The sequence below is a fragment of the Neodiprion pinetum genome, chromosome 7 (assembly GCF_021155775.2).
Source record: "Neodiprion pinetum isolate iyNeoPine1 chromosome 7, iyNeoPine1.2, whole genome shotgun sequence".
NCBI lineage: Eukaryota > Metazoa > Arthropoda > Insecta > Hymenoptera > Diprionidae > Neodiprion > Neodiprion pinetum.
In genome coordinates this window covers 4,214,132-4,228,860 of record NC_060238.1, presented here as the reverse complement: position 1 = coordinate 4,228,860, position 14,729 = coordinate 4,214,132, and the positions used below count along the sequence as shown (strand labels likewise).

At 35.5% G+C, this 14,729-nt stretch overlaps 1 protein-coding gene across 3 annotated transcripts in view; it reads right to left on the bottom strand.

Annotated features, from left to right (window-relative positions):
* LOC124222675 (nephrin) overlaps positions 1-14,729 on the bottom strand; it is a 166,473-nt gene that overhangs the window by 42,915 nt on the left and 108,829 nt on the right. For all 3 annotated transcript variants that reach the window (XM_046633905.2, XM_046633902.2, XM_046633901.2), the window contains exon 6: positions 11,014-11,165. In XM_046633905.2, coding sequence (XP_046489861.1) covers positions 11,014-11,165 — 152 coding nt within the window. The remainder of the gene's footprint in view (positions 1-11,013; positions 11,166-14,729) is intronic.

The following is a 14,729-nucleotide window of genomic DNA, read 5'->3' as shown; positions in this document are numbered from 1 at the left end:
TTGTCAAAGTAATTTGATTCACATCCTGGTTTCCCTCGTATATCAGAGAACACGTAACGCGTTGCGTAACGCATTCCGATTTTATTGCGTCGAGCTCTGTACGTGCGGTTTCTCTTAATTACGGCCAATGTCACGTGACCGTCGAACAAAGACACCGTTGTCATTGTTGTGGGGAAAAAAAAGAGATACCGAAACAAAAAATAAAAATAAATAAAATTAAATAATATATACGTGTATGTACAAAATCGTGACGTAAATTCCTGAAGAAATTTCGATGGGAAAATGGCCGGAATCGAAGCTCCTGACTGCGTTTCATGGGGTGAGAATAAAAAGCTCAGGTGATAACTCTTATTTCATTCAATGGTTTGATGATAACGTAAAAATACGTGTAATTAAGATTTTGTTGTTTCTTTTTTTTTTTTTTATTTCTCTTACCACGAGTCAAAGAAGAATAACTGTGAATAATAAAAATCGTGGTTATAATCAAAATTTCAGACATTGCCAACTAAACTTGTGTACCTGGATAACATATGTCAACAGGATACATTTCAGGGAAAACAAATTTCAGGCAATTTTCGTATCTCTTAATTTTCCATCGGAATTTCGTTGAAAATCTCGCTTATTGCGAAAGAGGTAAAATTTCGTTGCAATATATTTTTTTCAAGCATCCTCGAATGTAGCAGCAGTTTTCAGTTTTTTCTTTCGGTTCGTTTTACTCGACAATTTGACAGTCGTATATACAGGGTGTCTCATTTTGATCAATCCAGTAAAATATCTGAAAAACCAAAAGTGTGAGTAAAATTTTCCGTAAGTGAACTCGCCAAGGTCAACTTGGATCTTTTCTTAAATTTTGTGACAAAATAAACAAGCATGCGTTTAAAAATATTTGAAATAAGAAAATTATGAATTAATAAGAAATTGAATTAAAAAATTCAAAAAATCCAATAATATAGAAAATTAAGAATAAAATTTCTACAAATCTATGATTATTTATAAATCATGTTGACCTTCTACTGACCATGGCGGTTTCATTTATGGTAAATCTGCCACTCTCTCCTTTTTTGCCCCTTCGAACTTCACAACTTTTGTCCGAAAGATTTTTCACCCACACTTTTGGTTTTCGAGATATTCGACCGGATTGATTTAAATTTGACACCCTGTGTATTCGAGGAAAGAGGCGAACGGTGTAATTAATTTTTACTTAAAGCGTTAATATTTCTCCTTTCGATTCAAAGACTTGAAAGGAAAACTTGAGAATTCAAACCTAGAAAGTAAATTCAGCTTTTTCCTAGACTGCAGTAATTAAAAAACAAGAAAAAAACGAAAAGAAGCACAGAGTTTAATTAGCGCGAATGAAAGTTTTTAATCAAGATGGGAAAAGGACGGCTTCGAATCCGCGAAACATTTCATCGTGTTTGCATAAAAAAAAAAAAAACTTGATCATTCGAAGAAGATTAAAATCAAACGAGTTATAATAGATTTCTGATTGAAAATATCGTCAAAGACTCACTAATGAAAGTATATCTCTGTACGTTTTACTTTTTTCTCAAAGATACCGAGAAATTTTTTTTTTTGAATTTTCGTTTCAGTTCGGTAAAGCAATTTTATGGAATATCATTTGTTTGTTTCGAATTTAAAATTTGATTAAACGGTGAAGAAAAAAAAAAAAAAAATTACAGTTTTCCCAATAAATGATTACCACGAGTACCTAGAAAAAGAAATCAGGAAATAAAAAAGCACAATAAAAAAGCATGCGCGGAGCTTTGCCGCAGGTTCATTTCAACTTCCGCGTATAAGGTCAAATAGCAATTTTCCAGGTCGCGCTATTTTTCTGGGACACGAGGAAGTTAACCGCCTAGTTCCTGTGGGATAGTACCGTTTTACTGCGTAACCGCGCGTCCTTTTTACTTGCCCCGTTTTCTGCCAGTCCTTACCTCGTCTCCAAGTATGGGTAGAAAACAGCGTCTTGCTCCATTTTCCAAGAGCAACTTCTCATTTATTTCACCGCTTTGTTACAGTTCAGGATTAGAACTGTTTATCGTGGCGTAAAAAGTCACCTCGGAAGGTAACAGCCGGATTTTTAAACCATTTAAAAAAATGTTTTTTACCGGGAAGAAAATCGCTCTCGAAAATAGCGTTTAATCAATGTAGGTATACGTACAACAGGTTAGAAAGTTTGACGAAAAGCTTTATTCTAGATTTGACAAAAAGCTTTGCAGTGAAATATACACATGGAAATATATATATATATATATATATATATTCATAACGCAAAGGGAGATTTATTTTATACGCCGTGCGTAAAAGCCCCGTTTTAAAATTTTTATACACGACGTTTATTTCGTAAGGTTTTTCACTTTTCTCCATAATGCACTTCTCTACGGCACAGCGTCAAAGAAACAAAGTTGCGACTCCCGTAGGGTCGTTAGGAAGGGTGTCACGGCGTGAAAGTACGGTCGTTAAACTTGGGAGGAAGCAGCCTGAGCATCCAGAGAAGCTGCACATCGGTGGAAATGTTCGGAACGAGTTAACCACCGTGATAAAACTCTTTTCATTCCGGAAAAAGAAAACACGTCTGAAATTTTTTTTTCTTCTTTACATTCCTAAATCGGTAAAAAACATCTTCATACCCAGGATTTAGTTACTAGAGTGATAACTCGAACCGAGGGGTTAATTAAAAAAATAAACTCGTCAGTTTTGGTGTAAAAGTGATTCCAAGATTTCAAAGGGTTTTTAAAAGGTTTCAAAGATTACGGAAGATTGCAAACGATTTCACGAGATTTCAAATTATTTAAAAGTTCACAAAGAATTTCAAATGACTTCGAAAGATTCAACAGATTTCATAAGATTGAAAAGTGAGTTTAAACGATTTCAAGAGGTTTCGAATTATTTCAAAGGATTTCAAATAACTATCTCAGAGATTTCACAGATTTCGCATGATTGCAAAAGATTTCAAAAGCTCTTTCAAATGATTTCAAAAGATTTCGAGTGATTTCACGATATTTCAAGTGACTTAAAGATTTCACAGATTTTAAGTAATTTCAAAGGATTTCAAAGGATTTCAAAAGATTTCAAATATGTTTCAAATGATTTCAAGAGATTTCTAAAGTTTCACAGATTTCAAACGATTTCAAGAATTTCAAAGGATTCACGGCGAGGTGTGCATCAGATTTCACAAGTGATTAACCCCTAGACTTGAACCGATGAAAAACAAGATGAGATCAATCGGAGAGACAAGAAAATAAAAGAAAACACCAAACACCGTTCTCGGATTTATACGACTTTGTGGACGATGGTACGAAGAAAAAAGGGAACTTATCGCCAATGACTTTTCACAGAGTGATAATCGAAGCGAAGATCTGGAGATATTCATCAGCTTCGACAGTTTATACGTGACTCGCGGTATACTTCGCACAAAGCGTCCCTCTGACCTACAACTACCACTACTACTACTACACTGTACGGAATACTATGCGGAAAACGCAGCGTATAATAACGCAGCGTATAATAACGCATTATATTTCTTTCGACAGGAAATCCGGCCCGAATAATGGAACACACATATATATCAATGGTTGATCAGTATTCGACTATTGAGAATAACGAATAACGGCCATCAATCACCTGCTAATGGTTCGAGCACCGCAAACTCTTTATCCCTTCATCATATCAGCACTACTCGATGGTGAAAGAGCTGAAATTTCTGGCACCGATCTTACGAGGCGCGGGTTTAATCTTTTCTTCGTTTGACTCGAAACAGAGTTTATGGAAAAAAAAAAACACTCCCCAGATTCTGTTCTTCATCGTCTGGGCTATAAGGAAAATTGTCGGTTATGTTGAAGGCAGGGTGGCCATAAATTTCTGGGAAAAAATTCCATAAAACCTAGTTTTCCCTGACATTTTCCCAGTTCCATTAGGTTACTAAAACCTAAATCGTTCAGCTTATTGACTCTACATATATATAGTATAATGTATGCATAATGTGCAAAAAAGACAGTTTAAGCCAATTTGTTTTCTCGACGAAAAAAAAGTAAACTTGTTGATAGCAAAATTGATATCTTCAGTTTCCTCCGCAAGTCCTCTGACAATTTCAGGTTTTTCATGACCCCTTTTAAATTCACTGCGCTGAGAAAAATTTCATTTGTTACAGCATTAAATTTTCGCAACGGTTGCAAGAAAATGTAGCAACAGTGATCGTAATTAGAAAGAATAGTAACTATATTTATCGATTGTGGTAAAAAATGAAAATAGTTAATGATCGAGCGGTAACCGGAACTAAAACTTCCTCTCAGTGTGACATTTAAAGGTGTTCCAGATTTTCCAGATTGTCGTACACTCTTAAGCTCGATGTTTTCCGGTTGAAAATGGGGTAATTTCAACCAGCAAATCTAGAAAAACGTGTTGCTATTCTCCTATGGGTCACTATGGTCTCTCTCATCGTAGTAGAATTTCCTATCAACCACGAGAAGTGAAATTTTTCTCAGCTAAAGTCAGCTGATTGTCAGTCGAGGGTCGTCCCTCAGGTTCGGGGCGATGCGTTCGATTCTGAAAAATTCATTGCCGTACCTCATACACTCGGGTCCCTCAGGACGATGATGGGCAAGTGGGTCGGAACCGGGTTCCAGACCGTCTATCTCGAGTCGAGGGTGGAAAGAGGGTTGAGTTTTATCGATCCAAGTCCGGCAAATTGACCGATCGACGGATCGCCTCGCCTCGCCCACCATATTAGCCTAATAACCATGGATGTTCCATTCGAACGTCGTATTGTATCTGCATGGAAATTCTTTGACCATCGGAATCGTCGATGCGATTTCAGCCAGCCCCCAGAGATCGGGGATGAAATGGGGTGAAAACGATACCTGCTGTGAGGACCGATTTTTATGACACCTATTAATTTCCCCTCTCCATTTATTATTTTTCTATCTCTTTTTTTTTCTTCTTTTGATTATCATTAATAAATTTTTTCACTGCGGCAGCGAATCACCGCGTTTCGTAAATTCATTTCGTATTTACGATGTCACTCGAGTTCGGTTTTATTAAAGGAACATGTGCGATATTCAACGACAGATGTTTTGACATTTCGTACCACTGTTATGGGACTTTATCCCCTGTAATTTCCAAGTTAAAGATCCAATCTCAGCACCTTTATTGGCACATAATTTCTCTGACGTTTCCGAAACTCAACATTTATACTTCGCCATGTTCTTATCAGGTTTGAGCTGATAACCTCACCTGTTCCAAAATTCTTCATCGCGGCAAACTCGGATCTTGGCAATGATTGTGTTTAAAATCTTTTTTTTTACCAAACAGGTTACAAATTTTGCTATAAAAATACGCCTCATGAAATTTGAGTAGTTTGCAAAATGATTTTTGCCCCTTCTAATTTTTATAACAACTAGCGTCGTACAGAAAATACACAGACATATTTTTGTACAGAATTAAACGCTCTTCAAGAAACGATCTGTGATCATTTTCCGATAACTTCACTCGTTCAAAAGTTACTCAAGATCAAAATTTATCTGAGTGAACGAGTAAAATTTTCAGAAAATACCGAGAGACCATTTTATTTATTTATTTTTTTGAAGAGCGTTCAATTCTCCACAAAAATATGTCTGTGAATTTTCTATACTTATACGCATCGTTAGTTAGTTATTATTATAAAAATCAGAAGGAACAATAACTATTTTGCAACTTCTTAACGTTACTATTAAGAGTTCAAATTTTAACACGACGTATTTTTATACCTAAATGGAACTTTTGGATCCGTTTGAAAGAAAAAACGGAGAATTAAAGAGGGACCCCAAAATCGTCCCCTATTTTTGAGCCCAATATAACTTCTGAACCAAAAGAGATAAACGAACGAAACAAGATTCAAAATAATCGTTATTCCATGCTGTATCTAGATTTTCTGTGAGGAATAACTATATCATCAATGTTGTTGGTCATGAATTGCTTTCCAGCCCTTGATAAGGGTAGTTTTCGAACTTTTAGGCTTTCGATTGATGATAAGTTAGTATAACTGACGTAGGTAATAAATAATTAGAAAATACTTTATCCACGCTTTTGGTCATTTGAAACTTCACACCCCATTATAGGGTTAGAGCTTTTTTCCATTTTTATGGGTTGATAGAATGTAAACACACAAAAAAAAAAAAACCCGGATACAGCATGAAATAACGATTATTTTGAATCTTGTTTCGTTCGTTTATCTCTTTTTGTTCATAACTTATATTGGGCTCAAAAATAGGGGCCGATTTTGGGGTCCCTCTTTAATTCTCTTCTTTTCTATCAAACGGATTCAAAAGTTCCATTTAGGTATAAAAATACGTCTTGTTAAAATTTGAGCTCTCAAAAGTGAAATTATATTGGGCTCAAAAATAGGGGCCGATTTTGGGGTCCCTCTTTTTTCTTCTATTTTTTTTTCTTCTCTTTTTCAACACTGTATCGCTCACACAATTTACTATTTTCAAATAAACGACAGTATATCGCATATCGAGTGCAGTACAAGCGTTTGTTTCTAGTTTTGGCACAAGTATCCGTGCTTGCCAAGAATAATGGGAATGGAAAAAGAGATGATAGAGAAAGAGAGAGAGAGAGAGAGAGAGAGAGAGAGAGAGAAAAGCGAATCAAAAAGTAGAAGAAGAAGCTGTTGAAAAAGAGGGGGGGTTGGTATAGAAACGGCAGGACGAAGACATCAGCGGCTAGATAGAATCGGCGAGAGTTACGGCTTCCTGCGGCTGACACGTCTGTCCTGTTCGACCTGCTGCCACGCCTTTCCCATTGTCGGTAGTTTTTCTATTTTCTCCCGATTCGTCTTCCTTTTTTTCCATTATTCTTTCCTTTTCCCTTTTTTTTTTTTTTTTTTTTTTTTTTATTTTTTCTTCTTATCCCTCATTCGGTTATGTCTTTATTCCTATCGAAATACCGGAAGTCGAATTCGTGCTTGCAAAACCATCGCGAAGCGCTTTTCGCCACCTTTCTTTCGTTACGGTGAAATTGAATCCGCTGATTTCAACCGGTCGGAAAAAAACACCCTACGTTTTTCGCTGCAATACTATCGGTGTGTATCTTTTCTATACCGTTAAGGAGATTTAGGACTTTTTGCAAATGAATGCGACACTCCCGAGTCCTTTGGGATCCTTGGGTCCTTTAGGGAATTTAGTCACCCGCCCCGCTTTCCATTACCAACGAGTGCCGAAATAAAGAGCTCGACTTCTCATTGTTCTACTAAACTTTTTATACGTCCACACGGAGAGAAAAATCTGAGAAAAATTACCTTTCTGTTACTATAATCGTGATGTAAAGGACACCTAATGCAGTTTTTATCGATGCGTGTTACAAAAATTATGGATTTTTATGAAAAAAATTACTACCTTGCTTAGAAACTATGTATTTCGGCGGTACAAAATTTAAAATACGACGACGCATTTTTCTGATGCAGCGCCGTAAAAATGTGGACCTTGTAATTTTTCATCTGCTCTCACAAAAAATATACTACGCATTTGAAAAAAAAAAATATCTCTCAGAATCATTGAATTTAAAATGTAATAGCGAATTTTTCAAATGCAGCACAAAACAATGAGAAGTAAAAACGACTCGCGGCTTATTAAAAAGTTCAACCGTACAATTTAAACTCCGAATGATTTGATCCAACGAATATATTATTGAAGTTTTAGACTGCTGTTAATTTACTTCTGAAAATTGATAATCGACAAAGAAGCTTAAATTCATGCGCAAGCTTGAATGTCCGAAGTAAAATGCCGATGAAAGCATAAAGCACAAAGCATATATAAGTATATCAACGAAAGTCGTATAATTAGCACGTATAATAAAAGGAATATTTGCGAAACGGATGAAATTTAATTATAATATTTACTCTCAACTTCTGACGACAATATCATCTTCGTTAATGAATATCGATGTTACGTACAGGTGTTGTATATATAACGTATAATCGTTATACATCCGCTTAATCCAATTATAAAATCGTTATACACACGCCTTATCCAATTATAACTTACGTAATGAATCCTTCGTCAATATTGTGACACGAAAAAATATAATTTGCGTTGATTTCTCTCTCTCTCTCTCTCTCTCTCTGTCTCTCTTTCTCCGGTGAAAGATATCGTTATGAAAATGATATAAAATTAATTAACATTTCATTGGAAGTCTATAGTTTTAATTTTAAAATCAATAATATTGTGCATTTAAGTGATATGAGTCAGTTTTGTAGCATTTATAAATTAATAACATTATCATTTCAAACGGTTCGATGTTTGAGGCCTGATAACTCCGAAACGACTTACCTTACGCAAATCTTTATTCATATCTTTTTTGTAGAGCGTAAAATTTCCTACAAGAATATGTTTTTTTTATATCTTCACACTGATTCGTTTTTGAGCAATAAAATTCTAAATTTTTAAAAAAATTTTTCCCATGTTATTTAAATGGGAAATAGAAAATTGAGAATCGCCACCTCTAAATATCAATATTAAAAGCTCATATTTTACCGAGGTCATTTTTGACGAGGTCATTTTTTTTATATATGTACATACATATATATTAGGCTGATTCAAAAAAAACGGCTAATTTTTTTTTTTCAAAATCCTCACATAAAAACTTCCGAGAAGGTGTGAAAAGAAGCCTGTAAAAAGCAGAGCCCTTAATATTATTATTAAGAGGTCGCGCATCGGGAATTTCTATTTCCCGTTTAAATAACACAGGAATAAATTTTTTTAAATTTTGCAATTTCGTATTTTTGCAACGGCTCATTGAATTAGCGGACCAAAGCATATTTTTGTAGGAAATTTGACGCTCTACAAAAAAAGTTCTTACAAAGTTTTCGATAGTCACACTCCTTCAAAAGTTATTCGCGGTCAAAGTTGAACTTACAAAAAAATTCAATGTTTTTTTTTTTCGATGATACTATGAATCTTTTCTCATTATTTTGTTATGAAGAGGATAGATTTCGGAAAAATTACATTTTTAAATAGTCAAGTGCATCAGTTATGGATTCTCCATGACAACATGTTTATTATTTAACATCGCATTTTTGTAAGGTAACTTTATATTGACTCGATGGGAAAATTAATGATTGAAAAAGCCCAATTAGAGTAAGATATATTTATTAAATATATCTTTATAACAAAATAATAAGAAAAGATTCATAGTATCATCGAAAAAAAAAAAAACATTGAATTTTTTTGTAAGTTTAACTTTGACCTCGAATAACTTTTGAAGGAGTGTGACTATCGAAAACTTTGTAAGGACCTTTTTTGTAGAGCGTCAAATTTCCTACAAAAATATGCTTTGGTCCGCTAATTCAATGAGCCGTTGCAAAAATACGAAATTGCAAAATTTAAAAAAATTTATTCCTGTGTTATTTAAACGGGAAATAGAAATTCCCGATGCGCGACCTCTTAATAATAATATTAAGGGCTCTGCTTTTTACAGGCTTCTTTTCACACCTTCTCGGAAGTTTTTATGTGAGGATTTTGAAAAAAAAAAATTAGCCGTTTTTTTTGAATCAGCCTAATATATATATATATATATATATATATATATATATATATATATATATATATATATATATATATATATATATATATATATATATATATATATATATATACACAGAAGGTACACGGCAAAATTTTCGATTTAAAGGAAAATGAAGATTTCTCGATCCTCTTTAATCCTCGGAAAGGCGTTATCCCGTCGTTTGCTCGACTGATTTTATTTTAATGAGGGCCCTCCGGACCTAACCCTCTGCCTGCAACTCTCTCTTTTTCTTTCTCTCTCTCTCTCACTGTCTCGTTCTTTAGCTCTCACCCCCATAAATATCGAGCAACGTTTTTTTTCCACATTTTTTTCATCCCCCCCCTCCCCGTTTTCCCCGCGTCTCCTATTATCTTTTTGCGCTGCTTACATCGGAACCCCATTTTCCCCAAACAGGATAAAACAAAGGAGAAAAGAGATACGCGAAAATATAAAAGAGGGTTCCTATTCCACGGCGAGTGCAGCAAGAACTATGCTGGAGCTTTTTTTCTTTTTGTTTTGTTTGACTCGTCTTTTTCTCAACTGCCGTTATCAAGGAAACTTTTCACGAAATGAAGAATGTAGGTAGGATTGAGATGAGAAGAGAGAGAAGATATTCAAAGTCGTGGGATAAAAATTTGGCTAATCCTAGGCTTACGAAGTTTTATCGGTACACACATTTTTTTTCCTCATTTTACGCCTTGGACAAAAAAATCTTAACCCTTTACGATTACATTCAAAGCGCTGGGAATTTTTCAACCGACAAAACTATCCGTTATATGTACACTGAACGAAATTTTTACTTCCTGTTACCGCTCGGTTCTTAACTGTTTTAATTTTTTTTACGATAATCGAAAAATGTAGTTCTAGGTAGAAAATGAAAATTAGTTTTCTAGCCGTTACCGGAAACTCTGGTATCCGTTACTATTCTTTCTCATCACGATCGCTGTTGCTATATTTTCTTGCAGCCGTTGCGAAAATTTAATGCCCGTGCAAGAATAAATTGACGTTAAAGCCTTGTTTGACTAAAAAAGTAGAGTAAACCTCAGAAACTGATTTTGCGTTGGAATTACCAAAAAAGGATCGACGATAGCGAAAAATGTTTACGCGTACCTCGTTTTTCGTAATTCCAACAATATTCAAACAGTTTTTTTAACGATACCTGTTTTACTGAATTTTTCTAGTTACCATAACAATGACATTTTTCTCAGTGTATATGCTATTCGAAGAAATTTGAGAAACAACATATTATAGGTATACGATTGCAAAAATGTCCGAGAAGAAAAAACTACACGCCCAAAATTCACTAATTTTCATCGCAAAACGATCAAAATATTAAATATTTCGATACGATATTTCGCGAAAAACAAAAAAAAAAGAAAAACGAAAAATCAACAAACAATCAAACAATTACTGAAATTTCGATATTGCGTAGCGTTACATTGCACACGTATTGAATATTGATAAGCGACTTACAACTTTTGCTGGTTTTTGAAGAGGCTTCGCACCCCTCCACCAAGACAAGTTAGCCGGTGGTCTGGATCCTGTGCTTTTGCACTCGACCTCGTATTTTTTCCCCGCCGACACGGTCTTTCTCTTGTTCATGATCTCAATCGTCAGTGGCTTCACTGAAAAACAAACGGAGTCGTAAGATTAAGCGATGCAGGAACCCGAGTCTTCTTTCAGCCCATAAATACACACACACACGTATATATATACATATACATATATATATTTTTTTTTGTTTCCTTTCGTTTCCAAATTTTCGAAAGAAGCTTCCCTTTCTCGCGATGCTTGCGCGATCTTGCTTTCGCTCCCGCTTTCTTTCCCCCATCTGCGACATTATTTGTTCTCCGGAGGTAGAAAATTTCTCGCTACCTACTAAGGTAACGGGTGAAGGAGGTTCGTTATTCGGTCGCTCAATGTGGCTTGTGCTTTTTCTTATCGGCGCAAAAAACAAAAAAGAAAAAGAAGAAAAAAAGGAACGAAGTAAAAAATCGTCAAGGTGAGCCTGGCACCGAATTTTGAAAAACCGCAGAACTGAAAAAAGCAGCTTTAATTGCAGTGTCAAGTTTTTACGGTGTACGAGAGAGCTTCGTTACTTATAATTAGTAACTCTCAGAGCGGTCTGATTAGGGTCCATGATTGTTAGAATTCCAGCTTAGTCGCGTTACTTTTTCTCGATTAAGGTCGGCGAGGTAAATTTGGTTAACCCTTTGAATCGCGCATTATTCTGCTGTGACAACTTTCACGACAAGATAGTATTTTATAGTTTTTCGGGTCACTGATCACGAGTCTGATATCAGATTAAAAAATTCAAGATGGATGATCAAATACGGCGGACGAATATTTTCACTGATCGGATTCGTCAGACTACATTTTCAAAATCTAATTTCATATCCGTAATCAGCGACCCCAGAAACCATGGGACAGAATTTTTTCTCCGGATTCGATCAAGTTTGAAATTTTTGTCCGCCATATTGGATCCGTCATTTAGAATTTTTGAAATCGCGATTTCAGATTCGCAATCACCGACCCCAAAAACTTGTAATTTATTTCAAACGTGTATACGTGTAGAGGAGTAACTTTCTTGGAAATGAATTATTCTTTAAATTTTAACGATTTTTTTCAATCAATTTATTTCTAACAATGATAATTTACATTATATCGCAACAATTACTCTCGAGTGATGAAAACTTGCTGGTATACTATCAGAAATAGGAAAAAACCGCAACGAAATCAGTTTTCAGAGTTCTCGATATATACACTGAAAAAAATTTCATCAATTACAGTAACTAGATAAATTCGGTAAAACAGGTATCGTTAAAAAAAGTGTTTGAATATTGTTGGAATTACGAAAAACGAGGTACGCGTAACAGTAAGAACTATATTTTTCGATCGTAGTGAAAAATGAAAATAGTTAAGGACTGAGCGATAACCGGACTGAAAATTTCTCTCAGTTTACAAAAAAATGGGTATAAAATGCGCGGTAAGAATACTTACAACCACTACGACTCAAAGGGTTAATTATACGGAAGTCTTTAATGCAACATGGGGGAATTTCCATTGCGAAATGGGTTTCAAGAGTGGCATAATCAACCTGTCGGCTGCATCGCTCCCTTTGAAACAGATTTTTTTTACAACTTCGGAACGTACACATATACTGTATAAATAATCGCCGGCTCTTGTAAAGTATGAAAAATTGTTCGCGAAGCGGAGTTTTGATAACACGTAACGAAACGAGATTCACACGATTTCTTTGGCGAACGAGCCGACGTTTTGCTACCGGCAACATGTACGCACAAACCGTCTCACGCTAATTCGCAATCCGTCTTAGCAAGTTCGTGAAATTACTCGGGCTTGTGAACATTTTCTTTGATATTGCAAAAATTATTCTGCAACTCACGCAACTTAAGGGGACGTTCTTCGTCCACTTGATATCCAACCTCTTCAACACGAACGTGATTTAATCATTTGTTTCCGTTTTAAGTTAAAGAGGTCAAATCACCAAAGTAAAAATATCGACAAGGTTAAATAAGTCTGTAGTATCATTTTAAATTTATTATTATTATTTTATTTTTTTTTCTCCTTTCCACAAGTTGATGGGTCTTCATCGAAACGTAATACTTTTGTAATTATTACAAAAGTTCGTGCGATTAATAATTCGCATAATACATTGAACGTAATGACAAAAAGAATTTCAAATCTGCGATTATGATTTTTTTTTTTTTATGTCCGTCTTTCGTCGAGTGTTTTTTATATGAATCTTTCGGTATGAGGCACAAAAATTTAGATATTCCTGGAAACAGGCGATTCTCTGCAATTCCACCGAAATCCACAAGAATATTACTTTTCGGTCTTATTAGCGACCAATAAAACTTTTGTACAATAATTAGCTATTCAATTTTGGGTTCAATTTTTCCCCAAACAAAATGAGGCATGCAAGCAACACGAAAAAAAAAAATCATCTTTGGGTTTAAACTTAAGGGATCATTTCTTACCCTTTGAATTGCCGAAATGGATCCCAAGAAAAAAATAATTATCGACTAAAAATACTTCTGTATAATAATCAATTATTCAGTTATTCAATCTCTAGTTCAATTTCCCTGTAAAAAAAAAAAAAAAAGAATCATTGCACACTTCATTAGTGCACAATTTAATCGGTTTTCGTGTCAATAAATTTTTCATCAACTTCAGGGGTGTTTCTTACCCCTTGAATGGCCGAATTGTTTCTCATTAAAAAAAAACACGCTTCGGACAGTTTTCGACGCTTGGCAAAAAAATTGCCAACGTCCGCTCTTCGCTCAGGTTAGTTGCGGTTGACCGGAAACGGAAATTTCCTCGTCTCGCGGACACGCGGCACGTTGCACAAAAGAGTAACGACGTTACGAGCGGCGTACATAGAGCGATTTCGGAGAGCGGCGAAGAGACGCTCGGGGCGCGGTTTGCGTGTTAAAGTACAATAGTTGCATGATTACTGATTACAAACGACCGCGTCAGGCGGTCCTGTAATTGTTTCATTATGTAGCCGAGGTTCAAAAGGTCGGGTTTCGGCTGGTCCTCGGGCCCGTGCAAGCTCTCTGTTGTATATGTTTCGTTTCGCAGCTTGCAATGTTGGATTAGCGACGGTTCGTCGGTCCGAATCGACGGTGGAACAGGACTTGCGTGAATGCCGATAGAATTCACCCCTTTTCACCCTCACCCTCCGATTTCAATGCCTCCGGACAGAGATAGAAACGCTTCGTGTTGCCAGCCAAAGTTTTAACGAACCACGAGCAATTAAGCCCTGCGTTACGCAAATTCGCTACCTGGTACAAGTGTTTTTTTTTTGGTTTTCTATTTATTTTCAAACCACGAAACATTCGGAGATGAGGACTCTTTTTTTTTTTTATTATTCATTTTCGTCTATTTCAGTTGTTGTCAGAACTGGGTAGCAATATTTCAATTTCAGTATAATATACACTGAGAAAAATTTCATTTTTCGCAGTAATTTGAAAAATTCAGTAAAACGGGTATCGTCAAAAAAACTGTTTGAACTTTGTTGGTAACCATTTTGCGCTATCGTCGATCATTTTTTGGCAATTGCAACGCAAAATCGGTTTGCGAGGCTTGCTCTACTTTTTTAGTTAAACAAGGCTTTAACGTTGTGGTAAAAAAATAATTAAGAACCGAACGGTAACTGGAACTCAAAA